This window comes from Martes martes (genome assembly GCF_963455335.1).
Source record: "Martes martes genome assembly, chromosome: 7".
Lineage (NCBI taxonomy): Eukaryota > Metazoa > Chordata > Mammalia > Carnivora > Mustelidae > Martes > Martes martes.
This window is the reverse complement of record NC_137894.1, coordinates 4,178,686-4,200,700: the sequence shown is the minus strand read 5'-3', so window position 1 is coordinate 4,200,700 and position 22,015 is coordinate 4,178,686. Positions and strand designations below refer to the sequence as shown.

The following is a 22,015-nucleotide window of genomic DNA, read 5'->3' as shown; positions in this document are numbered from 1 at the left end:
TACTTCAGGATAACCATAGGACGACGGATGAAGGGAGAACACTAGAGAGGGTCCCCACGACGTCTAACTTGGCCACTGCATGACGTGAACGGGAATGAGAAGTGTGGGAGGAAGAGCGGGTTTGTGCAGGGAGAGCTCAGCGAGTGAGTTAGGTGTCAGCTTGGTCCACTGGGGTGCATGGAACGGCCCCATGGAGATGTGCAGTGGCTTCAAAGAGGCCAGAGCCTCGGGGCATAGTACTCCTGGCGAAGGGGGTGGCGAAGAGACTGAGCGCTGTGGGTGGGAGCCCCGCAGTAGCAGACAGTGAGGGGACGTGGAAGTCATTCGGGCAGCCAGGGTTCCGCGCACAGCCCCCGTGTGCCAGGCAGCGCGGGTCTCTGCTGGCGGGAAACCTGCACCCCGAGTCTCACGGGTCAGCGGCGGGGTAGCGCGGAGGCTGCGGCGAGGGGTGGGGAACGGCCTCCCCGGTCGGGTGACGGGTGGTGGCCCCGCAGCATGGCATGGGACGTGAGCGTCTCTTGCAGGTGCTCCGGGCTGCTGCCGGCGTCGGGCCCGTGGCCACAGGCTGCCTCGGCCGCTGGCAGGACTCGGGGTCTAGCCTGTGTCTCTGGTGGAGGAGGTGGAGAGGCCAGGGGGAAGGAGGGCTGACCAGAGGCGGGCTTTGGGCAGGGGGGTCGGTGGGCCCAGGGCAAAGCAAGCGTTTCCCAAATGCTCGAACTGTTGAGAGGGTCCCAGAGAGTTCTCTGAAAGTCTGTGTTTGTGGCAAGTGCTGCTGGACACTGGTTCTCGGCCTCCTGGTGTCCCAGACGGAGCTCCCCCTGCCGTGGGAGCGACGTGGCCGCTGTTCACACACATTGCTGCTGCCCTCACTGCTGCTCCGTGGGGCCCTGGCTTGCCTGCTCGCGCCATGGGGCAGTGTGGACGGATCGTACTTCCTGGCAAGGGAGACCGCGAGCAGAGAGCTGAAGTCATGGGCGGCGCTGAGCCCGCGCCCTGGTCTCTGGAGGCCTGCATAGGTTTCTGTCCGCTCGTCGGCCCGGTGCCTCGAGCCCTCGGTGTTTGGGGTGCGTTCACTAGGTGAGGGGCCTGGATTCGTGCTCCTTCAGGGCTTGCGGCCTGGCTGTGAACCCCGCATTCTTCCCGCAGTGGTCCCCAAATCAGCTTCTGAGAGCCGCCTCCCCTTCCCCCTCCCGCAGATGCAAGCCACTTGAGCTTGGTCTGCACAGGGCTGTCGCACTCCGGCGGCCAGAGCTCGGTCTGCTCGGTGCTGTTGGACCCCGGTGGCCGGCAGGGGCCTGAGTGCAGCCGTTGAGAGCAGGAAGATCAAGTAACTTTGAAATGTTCAGTACAAGCGAAAGCCTGCTTCTCTCCGTCCACGTTTGCCACATTCCTGTCCTCGGTGTGCACGGCGCGCTTTCCTTCTCCGTAGCCACACTCTGCTCCGTGGGCACGAGCAGCTTCTTCCTCCTGGAAATGCCTCCTCCCCTGCTTGGCTACATCTGCAAAACCTACCTCATCTGCTCACCGCCCCTTCCCAGAGGAGGACCTGCCTTTTCTCCTCGGGACTCCTTCCGCCCTTCAGAGCCGTTACCGCACCTCCGTCCTTGGCTTCCCTCCATCCCAGCCCGATGGCGGACCTGGACCGGACCTTATTTGTCTTTGCAGCCCTAATGCCTGGCGTAGGGCCCAGCACAGGGGAGGCGCCCAGTGGATGTGCATGCAGGAGCGCCCTAGTGTGTTCACAGCCGGCTCCTGGGGGGTGAGGGGGGCGGGGCTCAGGCAGGAGATAGGCCGGGCTCTGTGTCTGGCTGGCGGGGGTGGGGGGTGTTCCAGTTTTAGGGAGTAAGCATCTGGAGAGATTACAGCAGGTGAGGTGAGCGGCAGGCCGTGACGAGCGGCCTGTCTTGTCCTTGACCGCCAGTCGGCAAGCGCAGGGGCCGTCCGTGCACGGGGAGGTGCAGGTGTCTGTCGAGCAGCTGCTGCTTGCGAGGCAGAGCCGCTCCCCCAGGAAGAAAGGAAGGAAAGGAAGGCTGTTTCTGCCCTCGTGTCCTCCCTAGCTGGTGAGGAAGGCAGACAGGAAAGGAGCTGGCTACTGGCAATGCTGGGGGCTGCGGGGAGGCATCAGGGGAATGTTCCCAAAGGTTATGGTACCCACACCGCATCTTCACTGCTTCTTCGGAGAGAAGGGAGCGTTCACCGGTGAAGGAGGGGGCGTGGGAGGGGTGCGTTCCTGGTGGAGGTCAGGGGTTGGTACCAAGGCACAGCAGGTGGCGAGATGAACTAGCGTGAATAGTTGGGTGGCCGGAGAGAGGAGGTGCAGGTACCCAGGGTCGGGCGCACACTGGGGAGTTCAAGTCGTAGCCTCAAAATAATGATGAGCCATTGATTGGTCTTCACTGGGAGCGTGCTCTGGTCGGATTTTTGGTTTAGGAGGATCACATTGGGGACGGCGGGACCACTGAGGGAGGCTGTCATTGTAATCCTGAGGAGGATGGCGAGTGTCTGAGCTAGGACGGGGACGGAGCAGGGGTAGATTGAAGACGCATATTTCGCTGAGGAGTTGAGGGAGAGGAAGGGAGAAGGCTACGACTTGTTTCCAACTGAAGCGGATCTGGGGGACGATGATGAGTGCACCGGAAGTGCCTAGGGGTGTCCGACGGGCTGTGGCTGGTGGTCGGTGGCCAGCTGACATGCGAGTCTGGCTCTCAGGAGAAGCCTGGGATGAGAGAGCATCACAGGAGCTGGTTAAAGGAAGAAGTGAGATCTCCCGAGGAGACGTGTAGTCTGGGAAGACAAGAAGGGCTAAAGCCAGAACCTCGGGATCAAGGAAGAGGGAACCATGAGGAGGGCGGCTGAAGACAGGAAAATTAGGAAGAGTAAAGAGACAGAAAACCAGGAGAGCATGGACTTACACAAACCAGGAGTTTCCAGAAAGACTGGCCAGTGTGTCTAGTACCATACGTAGTCGAGTCAGGTTGTCCTTCAGATGGAGCAACAGGAGGTGACAAGTGACTTGACAAGTGACAAGGTCACTGTCAGTGCCCACGTAGAAGAGAATGTAGCAAATACCAGTGAAGTCGCTGCCTGCTTGTGGGAGGGATGGGGGGGGCGGCCCTGTTCAGATCCTGTTGCTGAGCAGGGGCTCCGGGGGAGGGAGCCAGGGGAAGGCAGGGAAGGTGCAGCCTGCAGGTGGGAGGGCTGAGCTCGGTGTTCACTCCTCAGCAGGGCAGCTACCGGTTTCCTCGTCTGTGAAATGGGGACAGGTTGGAGGGGCTCAGCACCACGTGTCACCCCAGCAGGTGCCCAGAGGAGGGAACTGGGAGAGAGGTCAGCTCTGCCTTGTCGTTGGTTGGCATGGGGTCAGGGGAAGGTCAAAGACAGCCCCTCTTGAGCCTGGAAAACCAGCGGCACCGCTCACAGGAAGTAGGGACAGTGGGGAGAGAAGCTGTCATTTGAAGCAGACCCCAAATAGTGCTCCCTATAGTACAGTTTCCTATAGCTTGAAAAGAGAGGTACGGTCTTCCCTGGGACATTTTTCTAAAACACGTGCTGTAAAAAAAAGTTTTTTCCCTTTGGGTAAGGATAGGTGAGAATCGATTTTTATTTTATTTTATTTTTTTTTACCATTTCAGTCGATTATATGGAAGTGTAATAGGAAAAATTTTCCTGAGTTCATTTCTTCGAGTTTTCAGTTTACATCACAGGATTTTATAATGATGTAACCTGGAAGCTGTAAAGTCCTTGTTCATGACTGTACCAGGTAGGGCATTTTGAGAAAGTCACCCCCTCCACCCCCACTTAAAACTTCATGGGTCAAAATCTTCATCTCTGGGCATTCTGTTGACTTTGTGGCTTCTTAATTGGTGTTCTAATTCCTAAATTTTGTTACTGAAAAATTTTAGATCTGTAATTTGTAATTTGTTAAAATCCTTTCGAAGCGGTGATTTATAGTGTAATTGTTTCCACAGATAATCAGTCAGGCAAACACAAAGACAGAAGGAAGAGCTCGCTAGATGTCAGAACTCTTGCTTCTCGAGCAAGTGAAGGTACGTGACAAAGACAAGAGGAGAAAATGTTGGACACGTGAATACCTGACATTAGTCCCCAGTCTCCTCTCTGGGTCACTGCCCCCTGCAGTTCAGGACAGGGGAGGGGACACTCTAGCAACCTGTGTCCATTTCCCCTTCCTCGGACTCCTGCCAGTGGGCTCCGTTCTCAGCCTTTTGATGGAATTAGGGAATAAAGAAAAACACACATTTTACCATCTGTCCTACGGTCGATTTTCTAAACTGTTACCAGCAGAGGCTGTCCGTGTGTCTGCTGTGATTGTGTGGGGAACCCAAAATGCATTTGGAAGTTCTTCATATACTCCATTATGGGTGGCAGTTTGCCGTGGAAACTTACCTTTTGGTGGGGAGGTGAGCGACTTCTGGGCATGTGAAAGACTCTTACTGAACAGACACTATTTAACTTTTAATTGGAATATAATTTTTTAAGATTACATAGATATGTGATCTGAACTGATAACAGTGTGGAGGCAAATATTCCTGCTGGGTGTGTGCTGTCTTTGACCCAGAGAGGAATGGGGAAGCACATGGAGTTGGTCTGTAGGAGGGAAAAGCCACAGCTTTCCAGGGAGGTAGCAACTCAGATTGACCATGGAGACCAGTGCCCTCAGGTTTGTCCGGAGGCTCAGAAAACACAGGCCCCACCCTGCTGCCAGGGGAGCCGTGTGGTGTCACGGGCCAAAGCATGGGCTTTGGCCTCAGAATGACCTTGATTCCAGTTCCAGGGTCATCTACTTTGTGTGCAGCCTTGGGGGTAGACTTCTGTGCTTCCATTTCCTCACCGTGAAATGGGGACAGTTTTATGCTACCCATGGAGGGCTGTGTGACCGGTACATGAGGGTGCCTGGCAAGGGAGGGGGGTGGTAGCTGCCACCACCACCTTCATTATGGCCCTCACTTGTGCACCCCCACGGCTCTTGGGCAGAGGAGGGGCAGGGGCAGGGACAGGGTCATCCCCACCCACAACAGTCTTCCTCCCATGTTCTTCCTAGTATTTGTCCTTGGGCTGACTTGGTCCCTTTCTGTATTTTTAAGAGGTAAACAGTTTATTTTAGTATTTTGGGGTTTTTTTTGTTTTTTTTTTAAGATTATTTGTTTGAGACAGAGAGGGAGGCGACTGGAGCAGGGGGGTGGCAGAGGGAGAAGGAGAGAATCCACAAGCAGACTCCGCAGCTGAGGGCAGAGCCCTGCTTGGGGCTCAGTCCCAGGACCCTAAGATCATGACCTGAGCCAAAATCAAGAGTGGGCCACCCAACCGACAGAGCCCCCCAGGCTCCCCATGTTTCTGGTTTTTAATCACTACTCGTTTTAACTGAGTTACAGTTTGCACAGTGAAATTCAGGTATTAAGTGGTTCCATGAGTTTTGACCGTTCCATACACTTGGGTAATGACCACCCAAAGCAGATACAGAAGACACACACCTTGTACCACACCGAGGCAGCCCCTAGATTTCCGGCACCCGCCAATAAGCCCGCTTGGCCTCTTCTTGTGCTTCAGAGAGATGGGATGGTTCCGCCTGCACACCCCGCCTCTGGCTCTTTGCCTGTGTTCTTGAGGTCCCTCCCTGTGGTTGGACGGGCCGAGAGTTGGTCCTTTCTGCTGTGCCACAGAGCTCTGCTGGAGGGAGGGGCTGATCCTTTCTCATTCACGGGCGGGTGTGTTCTCTTCCCACCTCGGGGTCTGGTAAGAATAAGGCCGCGCGGGTGTTGTAGGCGCTCCTGCCCCGCCTGGAAGCGGCATTGCTGGGCGTCCGGGCGGCTGCGGCCGTCCCTCCACGACGCGCCGTCCCACGTTCCTGCCCACTGCTGACGCGCATGCGCGGTCCCGTTGCTCTGAGACCCACCAGACCTGGTTATCTCGGCATTTCATGTTTCAGCCATTCTGGTGGATATGGTTTCAATTTTAATTTTCCTGATGACGGATGAGGTGGGGTACCCCTTTCATACACTTACAGACCACTTGGACATTCTCTTGGGAAGTGCTGTTCACATATCTTGCCTGTTTTTATAGTCGGGTTATCTCGCTGGTAGGTAGGAATTCTTCATTCTAGATGTGGATCTGTTGGATTCTGTGCAGCACAAGTGTATTTTGTTAGTCCGTGGTTTGCCTTTTCACTCTCTTGATGGCCTTTAATGTGAACAGGAGTTGTTAGTTTTAGTGAAGCTTATTTTATCATTTTCCATTCTAGCTGGTGTTTTTTTGTGTCCTGTTCAAGAAACCTTCCTCTAGCCCAAGGTCATGAAGATATTCTCCCATGTTTTCTTGTAGAAGCTTTATGGTTTTATCTCTCAGCTTAGGTCTGTGATTCATTTCAAATTAATTTTTATATCTGGTGAGCACAGGGATCAAGGATGAATTTTCCCCCCACATGGAAATCCATCACCAAATGGAAAAAAACATCTTTTGCAGCAGCGCCATTATTGTAATTAGATGACTATAAATATGTGGTCATTTTCTGGACTCCTCGGTTTTCCTTTTTCTGTCCGTCTGCATGTGCCCTGATACCACCATCGAGTGCTGTGGCCTCTCCAGTAGGAGTTTCTGTTGCTCACGGTTGTCTTGGCTCGCGAGGCCCTCTGTGTCTCCATTCCACAGTTAGCATCAGCTTGTGAGTTTACACGCTCACCGCCTCCTGGGGTTGTATCTGGGAGTGTCTCGAATCTGTAGATCAATTTAGGGAAAGAGGAAATTTCAGTGATACTGAGTCTTTCAAACCTCGGATGCCTTCTGTGTCTCCCTTTAGGTCACTTTTATTTTCTCTCAGTAGCGTGTTGCGTTTTCAGTGTGTAAATCCTACATGTCTTGTCTTACATATATTCCTAAATATTGGTGGGTTTTGATGATTTCATATTGGTGTTTTCTATTTCAATTTCTAATGGTTTGTTGCTAGTGTGGAACTAGAATTGACTGTTGTCTACTAGACTGCTGCCTTCCCCAGTAACTCAAACTTGGTCACCGGTTGTTGGAGTAACGTTTGCAGATTCATTTGGACTTTCTGCACTGTCAGGGCAGACTCTGTGCCCCGAAGTTCTCCTCACTTTATTCATACTGTTGTTTCATTTTTATAAGCCTACGTCACTTTCATGATGGTTTTCAATGAGACCAGCTCCTTTCATGACGTAGCGATAAAACAGTGGTTTTTATTTTTGGTTTGATGACCTTACCGGGTAGAACAGAAAACTGGCAACCACATGCTGGTCACCAGAATGAGAGGTAAGCAGTGATGCGGGTCCCCAGGTTGAAAGCACTTCAGAACCCCGAGTGGGCGAACCGTGCTCTCCGCCGCTGCTTACACCTCGGTTTGGGGAACCAAGGCTGACGCATCAGGCTGTGGGGCTGTGTGTGGTAAACAGCATGTGGCCTGACAGTGGGCCTTTCAGGCAGACACACAGAACTCTGTGTGTGTGTTTTCTTCCTGCCTGTACACTGCCCAGCCTTCGCTTTACCCTGGAGGAGCCGTGTCTGGACGGGAGCACCGGAACATGAGCACGCTCAGAGCCTCAGACTTGCCGCTTATCTCCAGTAGATTAAGCATCACCGAGTAGAGCACCAAAAGGTGCCTTGAGAAATTTAAACAAAAACTCCTGTATTTCAGTTAATGGGAAATTGTGTTTATTGCTCCTGCCACGTGTGAAACAAAGAGCCTGTGTGGCATTGTCTTCCAGAACCTTTTCGCTCCTGGATAGCGGCAACTGAATATTAAAAGCCTTATTGTTATAAATGCAGAAAGAGGCTAACTGTTTGGCCTTGACTTGCTAGATTGTTTCCTCTGTTTTTCCTCTGGCCTGTGACATCAGAAGTTCAGTCTGGGCGGGGGCACGTGCATCCTAGTGCCTAGGACTGAAGGAAGCACAGTTGGTTCTGCCAGAACCCCGGGCTTGCTGGGATGGGGTGGCCGCCGTTCTGGACACGCAGTTCCGGTCCTGCCCCTTCATCATGCAGCTGGGCCTGGGGAGACGGGGGGAGTGGGGAGCCAGGGAGGACCCAGAGCCCTCAGCGGTCAACACACAGGTGCCTGGGCCATACATACCCTGATCTGTGTGCGTCATGTGGTCTCTCCTCAGGTGGCAGCCAGAGACGACACTCCTCCATGGCCCGGATACATTCCATGACGATCGAGGCGCCCATCACCAAGGTGGGGCAGTGTGTGGGTACTCTCCCCCGAGCCCGCACGGAAGGCCCTTGTTCCCGGGGTTGAGGGTTTCTCATGAGAGGAAGCAGGCCCGCAGCCATAATAATGCCCCCCGCCCCCCGCAGTTGTAGGGAGTGGGCTTCTCTAAGGAGAGGGGATGTGGGACATGAACACTGAGGCTAGTCCCAGGTTAGCCTGAGCACTGTGCCCAGCCTGCCCCTCTGGGTTGCTTTCCCACTATTTGTGAGGTTACAAAACTCATGTCTTTTCTCCACCGTGTAGGTCATCAACATTATCAATGCTGCCCAGGAAAGCAGCCCCATGCCTGTGACAGAAGCCTTAGACCGTGTGCTGGAAATTCTGAGAACCACTGAGTTATACTCACCGCAGTTTGGTGCTAAGGATGATGATCCTCATGCCAACGACCTCGTTGGGGGCTTAGTGTCTGTAAGTACAGTTGGCCCGGCTGCGGCTAGAGCCTCCTGATGTTGTCTGTGTTCCCAGGGGTCATTTGTGTACCGGCTGGCCTGTGCAGAGTGTTGTGGGCAGGGCGCAGCCGAGGCCCAAACCTGCCGTCAGCCAGAGCCCCCCGCTTGCCCACCTGTGGCCTGCCACCCAGGGAGACCCCAGCTCGAAGCAGAGAAGGGAGGAGGATGTTCTAGACAGTCTGCTGGGCTGGGCTCTGCATTTTTGCTTCGGGCCCCTAGGAGTAAATTAAGTAAAACTTCATTATTTTAAAGATTTTGAAAACTAGGGCAGAAGAAATATGTATGTGAAATGTTCCATACCAAACGACGAAACCGAAAGAGCACGTATGCGTAAAGGGGCCCCAGGGGGTAGGGTCTGGTTTCTTTCCAGAACACCCTGTGCAGATTTGGTGGCTTCGGACCATGGGCTCTCAGAGGTCCTGGAGGCCTCCAGCCCCTCCAGCAGAGTGGTCTGCTTTGTGGGAAACAGATCATTCTGTTGCTGTCCGTCACCTCTTGTCTTGGTCAGAAGGAAAATTCACCTCCTCACTAGCACCAGAAAAACCCAAAACCAACTCCCCTCTCCTCCCTGCTTTCTGAAGCTCACTTGACTTCTTAAAAACAAGGTTGTAGGCTGTGAGCTGTGCAGTAGTGGTTCCCCAGGACGGTCATGTCTAACCACGGTCTTGCCTGCACCTCCAGCCCGTAGGTGAGGGATGAAAGTGATGGGGCGTGGAGTGCGATCATGTCGTGGGGTGAGGAGGGAAGAGAGGAGAGGTGCGAGGGAGGGCAGCTAGGGGCTCCTGCAGCGGTGGGAGGGCTCTCACCCCGAGAGGCAGCGAGGGGGCTCGGTGAGTGTGCAAGGCCTGGAAGAATCCACTTTGCCAGAGGAAGCGGATGTCCCGGGTGGTGAGGAGGGTGGCAAGAAGTGGCGGGGGAGGCTCGAGGGCAGAGGCCGGTTGTCCGGGAGATACCGGAGCAGAGACCTGAGGGCCGCCAGCGATGCTGGGCTTTGGGGACTCGCCCAAGCTCGCCTCGCGGCCGCGGCCCCTGAGCTTAGCCGGTTTTCCCGGCGTCGGGTGACTGAGTCCCGTCCCCACACGGGAGCTCCGGGCGCCGTGGTGGAGAGGCTGCCCTCCGCCCTCCTGGGGAGCCGACCGCCCCGCTGTTCTCAGGAAGTAAAGAGCAGTTGTGACTTCTCTTCTTGTTCCCTTGATTTTTATCAGGATGGTTTGCGAAGACTGTCCGGGAATGAGTATGTTCTTTCAACAAAAAGTAAGTTTTAACTTCTTAACGTTCTGGAGCGCTGTTAATATTATAGTGACACTGAAGTGATGAGAACAGACTTGCCAGTCGGGTTTTCAGTTAATTCTTCTCATCAGCAACCAGTTTCTCAGTATGTCCTACAGACCGCAGGAACAGAGCGGCTGCCCCGGGGCAGCAAGTCCTGCAAAGCCTGTTCACTCTGTCCCCAAACCACGTCCCCGTGCAGGCCTTCAGCAGCTGCCCAGCGGTGTGGTCACCCCCATCTCCCTGCACGACGTCCCCCCACGGATAGCGCGGGCCATGGAGAACGAGGAGTACTGGGACTTCAATATTTTTGAACTGGAGGCCGCCACACATAAGAGGTGAGTCCGCGCAGACACACCGCGTGGCTCCGAGGGCCTCCGTGGAGGAAGCCGTCCAAGGGGTGTGCTTCTCCCGGAGCCGAAGCCGTCAGAGGCGGCGGCGCAGCAGAGAGGAGCTGGGCGGCTCTTCACGTCTCCTTCCGCTCTGTCCCGAGACTGTCCCCAAGACAGCCTTGCCATTCCCTTGTGCTCACCAGGAGTCAGCCTGGTATATTGTTCCCACGTACCCTACATGGGCAAGGCCAGTAGAAAGGATAGCATACGAATCTTCGAGCACCTGGCTTACAGGCTGTGACGTTGCATTCATGGGAATCAGGCCAAGGCAGGTCAGTTCAAACCCTGTGAGCCAGCTGACCTCAGGACCCTGCCTCAGCAGAGCCGCTCCTGGACCTTCCAAGATGAAGGCCAGATGCTGGATTAAGGTAACTTCTCAAGGAAGGGCACGACTTGGTGGCCTGTGGGTCACCTTCTCAGGGGAAACCTCCTCACGCCGCGGCCCCCACCTCCATATTATTGAGCCCGTTCCATGGCAGGTGACCATGCTGCCTTCAACAAGTGTTACTTGCTTCTAGAAGGACCTCTGGCCAATAACATGGGTCCAGCAAGGGCGAGGCTAGCGTTCAAGCCTGGCATCACATGGATTTTGAGGAATCTGCTGGTGCAAGTGGAAGTCTGAATGAGGAAGGGGGGTGGTGAGCACACCTCACCCCAGCCCGTGGGGAGCACGGATGGAGAGCTGGGCCTGGGTGCCGGCCGCGGTTGGCAGCTGCTGGGAGAAAGGGCGCCCCTGTCCCGCGCCACTCGGGCGAGCCCCCCTCGCTGCCCGCACGCGCTCTGAAGGCTGGCTCCTCTCCGCGGGTTGGGTCTGAACCTCTTCAGGGCTCCCACACTTGGTCTGTTCCTTTGTTTTAAGGCCGGGCATGTTTTACTCTGCAGGCCTTTGATTTATCTTGGTCTCAAAATGTTTGCTCGCTTCGGAATCTGTGAATTCTTGAACTGCTCCGAGACGACGCTGCGATCGTGGTTGCAGGTCATTGAAGCCAATTACCACTCTTCCAACCCCTACCACAACTCGACACACTCTGCCGACGTGCTTCACGCCACTGCCTACTTTCTCTGCAAAGAGAGGATAAAGGTGAGCTGTGCGGGCGCTCCAGGCTTAGGGGGCTGGGGCAGCAGCGGCCGCGGCCTCCACCTCCATGGGGTGCTCTGCGGGGGGCACTGCCCCGGGGGATCCCCACCTGTGTGCCCCCTGCACCCCACCCCACCCCCGCCGGCCCTGGGAGGGTGTGGCCGCAGGGGAAGTCGGCCAGCAGGCTACACTGCGGCTCGCGGATTTGAGGGGTTAACTCGTGATGTGTGCCCAGCTCTTTGGTTAGAGCGTGAGCAGCAGATGGGTCCCCAGGGAGGAAACCCGCCAGAATGGTTAGTTGGCAGCAGTGTGTCTGTAGGCGCCCCCAGCCCATCCCTCTGTGTCAGCGGGGTTGGAGGCCATGTTCATCCTCGCTCCGCGCTGCTCCCACCTGGGCTTGCTGGCCCGGGCTGGAGTTCCATCAGCCAAGGACACACAGGTCAGAAACCTGGAAGCATTTTCTGTTCTCTCCCCAAGCCCATGTCATCCAGTAGGTCCGTGACCTTGCCACCCAGAGCCCACCTTGTGACGCCCCTGCTGCTGTCCTAGCGAGGGCCCTGCTTTCTCCTCTCCCTGGGAGCACTGGAGCACTCCTGCCCCGGCCTCCCGTGGAACTCCCTGACACCACTGCCAGCACAGCGGGCCACGCTGTTCCCAGCAATGGCTCCCTGCTTCCTGCAGGACCGAAACAGTAGGGTTGGTCCAGGCTTCCGACACCCAGGCCCCTCGTGGGCCACGCTAAAGCCCTGCGGTTCCCGACACTCCTGCCCTTGCCGTGCTGTTCCCTTCGCTGTTCCGGGCTCCCTGTGTCCCAGCTGCCCTTCAGGGATCCATACCAGCCTTTGTTTCTCCAGGGAGCCTTCCTGGACTGTCCCCCCAGCCCCGGTACTGATCCCGATGCCCCTTTTCCGTGTGCCCCCTCGCGTGGGGCTGCTCCTGAGATGACTGCATCCGGGTACTCGGACACCTGCTAACCGGTCCAGGTGCTGCATTGCACAGCTGGTCTGTCCTGAGTCAGTGCAGGGGCCACTGGCCCCTACTGGTGGCTGGTCACCTGGCTCAGAGTCCCCCCTGGGACGCTGTCTGGCAAACCGAGCCCCAGCTTTGAGGCAGCAAAAAGGGGGCTAAGAGTTTCACAGAAGGAAGGTTTCCGTTGTGGAATGTGACTGTCCACCCCCAAAGTGAGTTCCTGAGAGCGCTCTCCACGTCGTAAGTGATTTCGCTAGGGAGATTTTCAAAGCAGCAGCTGGGCTTGCACGGATCTTCCGAAGTATTCCTGTTCCTTCCATCCACATGCTTCCGAAGTGGATCAGAGGGTCCGGGGAGCGCCGTGGCGTCACCATTTCACTTTCAGAAGAACTCGAGAGTAGAAGGATCCAACCGCGGGTTTTGTGTCTGAGAACAGGGCTTCTTGATGGGGGAGACGGCGCCGTGTCATTGCCTGGTGTCCTGGCATCTGGGGACGGCCCCTCAGAGCCACCGTCAGGCAGAGAGAGGGCACACGTCTGCTGCTCCCATTTCGTCCCGTTTCACCCTCTGCGACAGGGGACTAGCGCGGGGGAGAGGACAGCGTGAAGGGTAACAGCACGGGGACACGGAGCAGCGACGTCCGGGCCCCAGAGGTCAGACGAGCTGGGTCTTTCACGTGCCCTGTCGCTGCTCCCTCTAGTCTTAAGAGGCAAGCTCAGGACCAACACTACAGGCAGAACTGGGAGTCCAGAGAGGACTGGCCATAGAGCACGAAAACAAATCTGGGGGCTGTCTGTGTCACTATGGATCAGTATATAAAGACAGCCCGATGTTTTAATAATTGTTTTGAACTACTATAACTTGCAAATATGCACGTAGAAAGCTAACTTAAACAGCATTTATCAAGCTATAACTCATATACAGTTCACTAATTTAAAGTTAAAGCTATTGAATTTCATAATTTAAATAAATACAGATTTATATTTAAATTATATTTATATTTAAATTATATTTAAATAAATACAGATAAATACAGATTTAAATATACCTTCAAGTGTCCATAGCATATTTCCAAAAATGAGCTTCTAGGACACAATGAATGTCATGATAAACTTCAGAATTTCATAGGTACATTTTCTAACCTTCACAGAACAAAACTAGAATTTAGTAACTGAAGGTTAAATTAAAAAGTGTCACCCATGGGGTGCCTGAGAGGCAAATCCATTAAACGCCTGCCTTGAAAAGACTTGAAAATGGAGAACTTCCAGATAATTTTACCAAACTCACAAAAGGCTGACCTCATCCTGACAAAGAGAGCACCAGCAGGGGGGCCGATATCTCAGACTTTTTGTGATGGGTCTCGAGCTAGGCTGGCTGAGGAGGTGACCCGTGTGCGGAGGACACCTCGGACTTGGTGTGTAACGTGTGTGAGACCAGGAATCAGTGATGGTCCCTAATTTACAAGTACAAACATGCAGCCGCTGCTCAGGGGAGGTAGAGACACAGGATTTGCTCAACAGTGCGCTTTTCTCAGGAATCGGGGATATTTTTCCCTTCACGTGGTTGGGCAGCAGGACAACTCTCCAGAAGGCTCCCCTGCTTTCCGGGCCATGCCCCCGTTTCTAAAAGGACTCTCATTTGCAGCAAACTTTAGATCCGGTCGACGAGGTCGCGGCCCTCATCGCAGCCACCGTCCACGACGTGGACCACCCCGGGAGAACCAACTCGTTCCTGTGCAATGCTGGGAGCGAGCTGGCCATTTTGTATAACGACACCGCCGTGCTGGAGAGCCACCACGCGGCTTTGGCCTTCCAGCTGACCACCCGAGATGACAAATGCAATATCTTCAAGAACATGGAGAGGTGAGAGCGCTGGGCGGGGGAGCACGCTGGTCCCCGAGGTACAGGTCGCGTGGTCTAGAGTTCTCTCCTTCCGCGTGTACAGTGGCTGTCAGGATAGTCCCGGTTGTGCGGCCGTCACCCCAGTCAACTTAGGAACGTTTCCATCCTCCCCAGAAAGCACCTCAGACTCGTTGGCCGTCACTTCCCGGGTCCCGCTCAGGCCCCCCAGCCGCAGGCACCCACGGAGGCACCTTCTGTCTCGGTGGATCTGCCGGTTCCACACCTGTCCTGATAAACAGAAGCGCCCCCGACGTGTGGTCTCTTGTGACCGGCTCCTTTCTCTTAGCACGATGCTTTCGAGGTTCAGCTCTTTTATGTCTTGACGTTTCAGGATGGAAAGTACAGTGCTGACATCTTGGGTTTCTCGAGACTCAGAGAAACCGTCCCCTTCCGTCTCTGCTCCGAGCGCTCCACTCTGCCCTCCTGGGCCCGGCACGCTTCCCGGCGTTGTAGGTGTTCACGTGTCACCGCGAGGAAGCCTTCCGCAACCCCTCGTGCTAGTCACTCAGTGCCGGCTTCCTTCACAGCACTTAGCGCATGTTTAAATCATTTTCATTACTTGGCTCATGTCTGATTTGATTCTGAGGTTCCGTACGGCCCCCGTAGCCACTGCCCTTCGTTCCTCTCCGTACCCTCCGTGTCTGGCACGGTCTGTGGGAGGGACTTCATACATACCAGGTCGTAGACGTTAATTTGGATTGGTAAGAAACGTTTTATAGGGAGATTTTTAAAAAGATTCCTGATTTTACAGAACTCTTTTGCCATGTTCTGGAATGGCAGGAGGCTTTATTCATAGTTGCTGGTACAGACATCAGTAGCTCTGGAATAATACACAGGATCCGATCACCTGGGTTGTGTCCAGGGAAAGCAGTGGCGTGACTGGAGAAAAGGGGTTGAACAGAGCTAAATGTCACAAAATGACTGAATGGAAACAAGGGCTGGAGGGAGAGGGACGCAGCTACTGCCCGTCTGCCCTCTCAGCCCTCTCGGTGCATTCGTCATAACCACCGATGTCGGCCCTTGTTCACCCCACTGTGTTCTCTTGCTCTAAGAACTATGTGCCTTACGCTCCAGAAGGACAAACGTCACACCTGTAAAGTGATTCTAACCTCCGCTCAGGTTCCTCTTGCTAATGATCTTGTTCTCAAGTGTGCCCTGGGACTTCCTGCCGCACTAGAATTTTAGCACAGCGGGTGCCGTCCTGGATACCGACTGTTGGGAGGAGCACCTGTCTGGCCTGGACGAGTCCCCTGTAGCTCCCTCTCGTTTGTCATCTGAAACAGGAACGACTACCGGACGCTGCGCCAGGGGATTATCGACATGGTCTTAGCCACAGAAATGACAAAGCACTTCGAGCACGTCAACAAATTTGTCAACAGCATCAACAAGCCCCTGGCAGCGCTCGAAGCAGATGGGGTAAGGAGGAGAGTCTGTGTGTGGGTCCCTCATCCCTGTGTGTTGTGGGGAAACGGAGTGGAAGAGGTGATGAGCTGTGGACGGGCTCCCCGGTAGGTCACTTGGATTTAAAGTATACAAGCTTGTCAGGAAAAAAGTCAGACCTCCAAAAATAGACATGGAAACGGGCGCTGACTTGAGGTGGGGGGACTGTGCCCGCGCGCATTCTCACACTCGTCCCTCCCCCTCTCCCTGGGCATTCTGGGGTCAGTTGGAGCTTGCGGTGCACCTGCTGTGCCAGCAGCCACTCTCCCCTGCTGGTCTCCATAATGCCGGGGGGGGGGGGGGCGGGGGCATTGAGAAAGACCCTGCACTTTGGTCCCGAGGGTGATGGTATTGTTGGACATCATTTCTGGACTTGAGGCCTGGAGTCCACAAAAACTGCCCGGCGAGGGCGACCTGAAACCTCTGGCCCGGCAGGAGACCACAGCCAAGGAAGCAGACAGCGGAGTTCCCATCCCGGTTGTGCTTCCCCGTTTCCTTGGCTGTAGAACGGGCCGAGTGAAGCTGAGGGCACAGGACAGGCGGGCATGGGACAAGGTGGGCACTGAGTAAATGGTGAGATCCGCACCTGCAGCATCTGTTTTCACGAACCCTCTTCCTTTGAGGCCCTGCCGCCTACCCCCCCGCCACCGAACGCCTTGGCCCCAGCTCCTGGTCTTCATGGCCCTCCTCCCCACTCCTGTCACCGTCCTGAGAGTGACCAGGCACAGGGATGGTTTATCCTGTGAGGCCAGGATCACCAGTCCTTGAATTCTGACCCCACTTGACTCCTGCAACTCATCTGGTTATGGCCTTTGTCCCCGGCTTTCTAGCTTATTACCCCCTTCACACTGGTCCCTCTTCAACCCGATCTGAAACCCACTGGGAACTCTGCTTCCTTCACCCGCCCCTGTTCTCCGGCTTTGCTTCTGACTTCACTTCCTCTCCAAGGTCTACCAGGGCGGCAGCACCGCCACCAACCTCTTTTAGTGGCTCCTGCCATCCTGGATAGCATGTCAACCAGGCCACTGCTCCTGGTCAGGTCGGGGTAGGCCCCAGGTTCAAGCTGAATATTCTGTTCTGGCTCTCCTCCGTTAGTACTTGGGGTTACTTCTGAGACTGGAAATCAACCTGGTGAGCAGGCAGAGGAGGGACAGAGTCCTAGGAAAGAAAGTTTACAGCTGGCGGGACTGAACCGTAGTCACACAGCTGGAGAGAGAAGAGTCAACATGAAGTGGTTGGTGCTGGGAAACTTGGGGCAAGGGGACCTATCAAGGCAGCCTTGGTCATGTGCACTGTGGCACTCTCCAGGGCAACAGGCAGCCTGGGCTCTGGATGGGCATCTTAGTGGCATATCTGTTCCCATCCGGCCTTTCTAGACCATTGTGGTTCCTCACTGAAGTCACACGGCTGACCTCTCTGGCAAGCATGAGACAAGCTGGTTGCTGCCTCTGACAGTCCTCTTTGCCCTAATGCTCCCTCTTCCAACCAGAAGTTGCTTCGGGGGGCTTAGCCACCTGGCCCGTCAGACCACAGGTTCAGAATCCATGCCAGTGGTGTTCCTTTAACCCAGACAGCGTATGATGCCATGAACAGACAGAGCCCAGAACTAAAGGTAGACCTGAAGTTCTTATCCTGGGTGGGCCGGGTAGCTCTGGACAAGTCTCTCCGCCTCTCTGGGTCCCAGTGTCCTCATCTATAAAATACAATAGTAAATGATACTGCTTTTCATGCCGACCATTAAGTCTTTGTGAGTGAAGATCAAAAGAGAGTGACTGTTAAGTAAGTAACACTGCATCTGACAATCTTGATACACTGATTCTCAGATGGAGCTAATTCTCACTATCATAGCTCTCTTGGGACTTGGTGGGGGGCTTGGGTTGTGCAGGGCAGGGAGCCTGGTGCACTGCAGGTCCCTTCTGGTGAGAGGGCAGAGAAACCTTTTACGTTTACAGTTCGCTTTTTTTATTAAGGCGGGATAATAAATGCTCCTGTCCCACGGGAGAGCAGTAGAGCTAGAACAAAGTTTTACTTCACTATCTGTAGTGGGAAGGAGAGAAGAGCCCGGAAGGGGGGAGGGGTACAGAGACCGACCGCCAGTGCTACCCTCTATGCTCGGGTCCTGCTGGGATCTCACTGGGCCTTAGTTTCCCTTTTTGTCAAGTGAGGGGCTGAGCTCAAGGCTCAGATTATACTCCTCACTGTTCCATGAAGCATTTACACTTGTCAGTTCTGGTCAGGGCCTTCCAATGTGTACCGTGGGGCCACACCTGTAAGACAGGGCTTGGTACCAGGGAACCCACTTTGATCGCGTTCTCCCATGTTTCAGGAAGTGGCTAGAGATGAAGAAGCCGTGAACACCATGCTCAGGACCCCAGAGAACCGGACTCTCATTAAACGAATGCTGATTAAGTGTGCGGATGTGTCCAATCCCTGCCGGCCCCTGGAGCAGTGCATTGAGTGGGCCGCACGCATCTCCGAAGAATACTTTTCTCAGGTGAGATGCAGCCTCTTAAGTTCCTTGAGAGAGAGAAACACAGTAAGACCGTTAGAGGTAAGGGCTGGCCACTAGGCAGTAGGGAGCTCAGTGAAATTCTGTTCTTGCGGAGCATGTCCTGCAACAGGCTTGCCAGTAATTCGATCAGTTCCCTTATCTGAAAATGTATTTGCCTGCCTTCCTGCAGAATGTCTTCACTGGCTATAGAATCCTGGGCTAACGATTTTCTCTTAACAGCTTTTACACTGTGGTCTGCCCTTCATACTCTGGGTAGAAAAAATTCTTGTGGGGCAGAAAAAAAAAAGAAAATACAATGGCTAGAAGTTTTGCAAATTTATTGAAAGCATATACATACGTGCCACATCCGACAGGGTAGGGAGGGACACTGCAGACACAGAGAGGGGAGGGGAGCAGACCCCCACACCAGGAAGACAAATCCCCATAACACTTGGCTTTGAAAAACAGAGATTTAACTTCTTACACTCAGTGGGGCTTATAACCCGGAATTTGAAAAATCAGTGGGCTTAGGGGTGCCTGGGTGGCAGCACCCCAAAGTGACTCCTGCCCCGGGGAGAGGGGCAGAAAACCACACATAACAGTTCAGCTGTGGCCTCAGCAGTAGTCTGGTCTGACCCAACTCAAGCCCCAGACAGACCCACTCCCAGCATGGACAAAGTCTACCCCCAACAGGCAGAGAGAGCCACTTCAGAGGCCAGGACTGCAGGCAAACACAGCAGCACCCCCAGAAGACACCCCCACAGCACCGGGTTCTCGTGTACCAGTACTGCAGGGCCACTGCTTTTAAGAGCAGAGACATCGATGAACTTCCAAACACAGAGACAAAATGAGGAGATAGAGGAGCATGTCCCCAGTGAAAGAACAGGACAGAATCCTTACAAGAGAGCTAAGTGAAAAAGAGGATAGTAAGCTTGATGGAGAATTTAAAACAAGGGCACTAAAGATACTAACTGGACTTGAGAAAAGACTGGGAGACCCTCAGCAGAGAGAAACATAAAGAACCAACCCGTGATAACTCAGTAACTAAAATTAAAAATTCACTGAAGGGAATAAAAAGAAGAACGGAGTCCTGGAAGGCACTCAAGCTGAATCAAGAGGGAAAAAAATTGAGACTAGGTCGAGGGAACTCAGTGACACCATCAAGCATAATAAACATTTCATTATGGGGACCCAGAAGAGGAAGAGAAAGAAAAGGGGGTAGAAAATTTCTTTGAAGAAATAGAAAAACTTCTAAATCTGGGGAAGGAAACAGAAATCCAGATCCAGGGGCGCCTGGGTGGCTCACTGGGTTAAAACCTCTGCCTTCAACTCTGGTCATGATCCCGGTGTCCTGGGATCGAGCCCCGAGTTGGGGGGGGGGGGTCTCTGCTCAGCAGGGAGCCTGCTTCCTTCTCTCTCTCTGCCTACTTGTGATCTCTGTCAAATAAATAAAATCCTTGAAAAAAAAAAATCCAGATCCAGGAGGCAGAGAGAGGCCCCAGCAAAATCAACTGAAGGATGCCCATGCCAAGAAGTCGTGATCTTCAGAGCATTTTTTACAGCAGCAAAAGAAAACAGTTACATAAAAGGGAACCCCCAAAAGGCTACCAGCTGATTTTTCAGCAGAAAGTTTGTAGGCCACAAGGGTGTGGCATGATACATTCATAGCGCTGAAAGGGAAAAAAACCTGCAACCAAGAATATCCGGCAAGGATATTATTCAGAATAGGAGAGGTAAAGACTTTCCCAGACCCACAAAAGAAGTCATCACCATTAAAGTGGCCCTACAAGAAACACGAAAGGGTATTCCTTGAGTGGAAAGGAAAGACCATAAGCAGGAGTCAGAAAAGTAGGAAGCACAAGAGCAGTAATATTAAGTATATGTATAAAAACCCATCAATGGATTCACAAAATAAAAGGATATTTAGTGTGACAACATCTACCTAAAATTTGGGGACAAGAGGAATAAAAATTTATTGCTTTTAGAAGGTGTTCAAACTTAAGCAACTGTTAATATAGAATTCTATATGTATAAGGTGTTATATATAACTTAATGGTAACCACAAATCAGAAACTGGTAATAGGCAAAAAAAAAAAAAAAAAGCCAATTAATCTTGAGAGAAGAGAACAAGGGAAGAAAGGAACAGAAAAACTACAAAACAACAACAAAATGGCCACGAATGCATATCTATCAGTAATTATTTCGAATGTAAATGGACTAAACAATGAGAAGACATAGGGTGATGGATTAGATAAAAAATTAAGACCCATCTGTTTGCTGCCTCTAGCAGATTTATTTCAGACCTAAAGATACGCAGACTGAGAGTGAAGAGATGGAAAAGCATCTATCATGCAAATGGGTGTGAATAGAAAGCCAGGGTAGCAATACTTGTATAAGACAAAACAGACTTTAAAACAAAAGACTGTGACAAGAAACAGAAGCACAGTACAGAGTCATAAAGGAAACAGTCCAACAAGCTATAACAATTGTTAACTATTTGCGCACCAAACTGTGGGAACGTAAAGCAGCTAATTAACAAATGTAAAGGAAGTAATCAGTGGTAATACAGTAATAGTAGAAGACTTGACCGTGCACCTACAGCAATGATCGATCATCCACACAGAAAATCAGCAATAAAACAATGGCTGTAAATGACACATTAGACCAGGGGGCTCTAGGACAGATCTATCCAGAACATTCCATCCAAAAACAGAATGTGTGTTCAAGTGCACATGGAACATTCTCCAGGATAGATCACATATTAGACCAAAAAACTCAAAGAATGAAATAAAACCATATCTTTTTCCAACCCACAAAGCAATGACACTAGAAGTCAACCACGGGAGAAACTCCAGGAAAGAACAAATACGCGGAGGTTGAATGACATGCTACTGAGCAATGACTGGGCCAACCAGGAAATCGAAGAGGAAACAAGAACGATCCATGGAGACAAATGAAAGTGAAACACCATGGTCCAAAATCTTTGGGACGCACCAAAATCTGTTCTAGGAGGAAAGTTTGTAGCAACACAGGCCTGCCTCAAGAACCAAGAAAAATCTCAACCTAACCTTACCTCTGAAGAAGCAAGAGAAAGAAGAAAAAACAAAACCCCAAACCAGCAGAAGGAAGGAAATAGTAAAGATTAGAGCAGAAACACAAAATGAAACAAAAACCAGTAAAACCGGTCAATGAAATCAGGTTCTTTGAAAAGATCAACAACTCATTAGCCAGGCTCATTAAAGAGAGGAGGCACCTGGACAGCTCAGCCCGCTGAGTGTCTGCCTTCGGCTCAGGTCATGATCTCTGGGGTCCTGGGATCAAGCCCCATGTCAGGCTCCCTGCTCGGCGGGGAGATTGCTTCCCCCTCGGACTCCCCACTTACCACTCATTTTCTCTCTCTCAAAAAAAAAGAGGACATAAAATCAGAAATGAAAGAGAAATACCAACCAATGCCACAGATCCATAATGTACATAGTATAAAGCATTATGAGACTTATGAAAAATTACATGCCGACAGATTGGACAATCTAGAAAAAATAGGTAAGTTCCTAGACACATATAACCTCCCAAAACTAAACCAGGAAAAATAGAAAATTTGAACAGACCAATGACCAGCAATTAAATTGAATTCTGAAGAAACAGAAGTCCAGGTCCAGACAGCTTCACAGGTGAATTCTACCAAACATTTCAAGAAGAACAAATACCGATTCTTCCCAAACTATTCCAAAAATAGAAGAGAAAAGAAAGCAATTCATTCTTTGAGGCCAGCATTACTCTGATACCAAAA

The 22,015-nt window shown here is 52.7% G+C and overlaps 1 protein-coding gene across 2 annotated transcripts in view; it reads left to right on the top strand.

Annotated features, from left to right (window-relative positions):
- The window catches only part of PDE8A (phosphodiesterase 8A), a 148,641-nt gene that overhangs the window by 111,427 nt on the left and 15,199 nt on the right, over positions 1-22,015 (top strand). Inside the window, exons 12-20 of one of the 2 annotated variants that reach the window (XM_080807960.1) lie at positions 3,969-4,046; positions 8,133-8,203; positions 8,483-8,647; positions 9,894-9,942; positions 10,160-10,295; positions 11,232-11,430; positions 14,041-14,258; positions 15,581-15,713; positions 18,064-18,231. In XM_080807960.1, coding sequence (XP_080664086.1) covers positions 3,969-4,046; positions 8,133-8,203; positions 8,483-8,647; positions 9,894-9,942; positions 10,160-10,295; positions 11,232-11,430; positions 14,041-14,258; positions 15,581-15,713; positions 18,064-18,231 — 1,217 coding nt within the window. The remainder of the gene's footprint in view (positions 1-3,968; positions 4,047-8,132; positions 8,204-8,482; positions 8,648-9,893; positions 9,943-10,159; positions 10,296-11,231; positions 11,431-14,040; positions 14,259-15,580; positions 15,714-18,063; positions 18,232-22,015) is intronic. The other variant, XM_080807961.1, reaches the window with a different exon arrangement.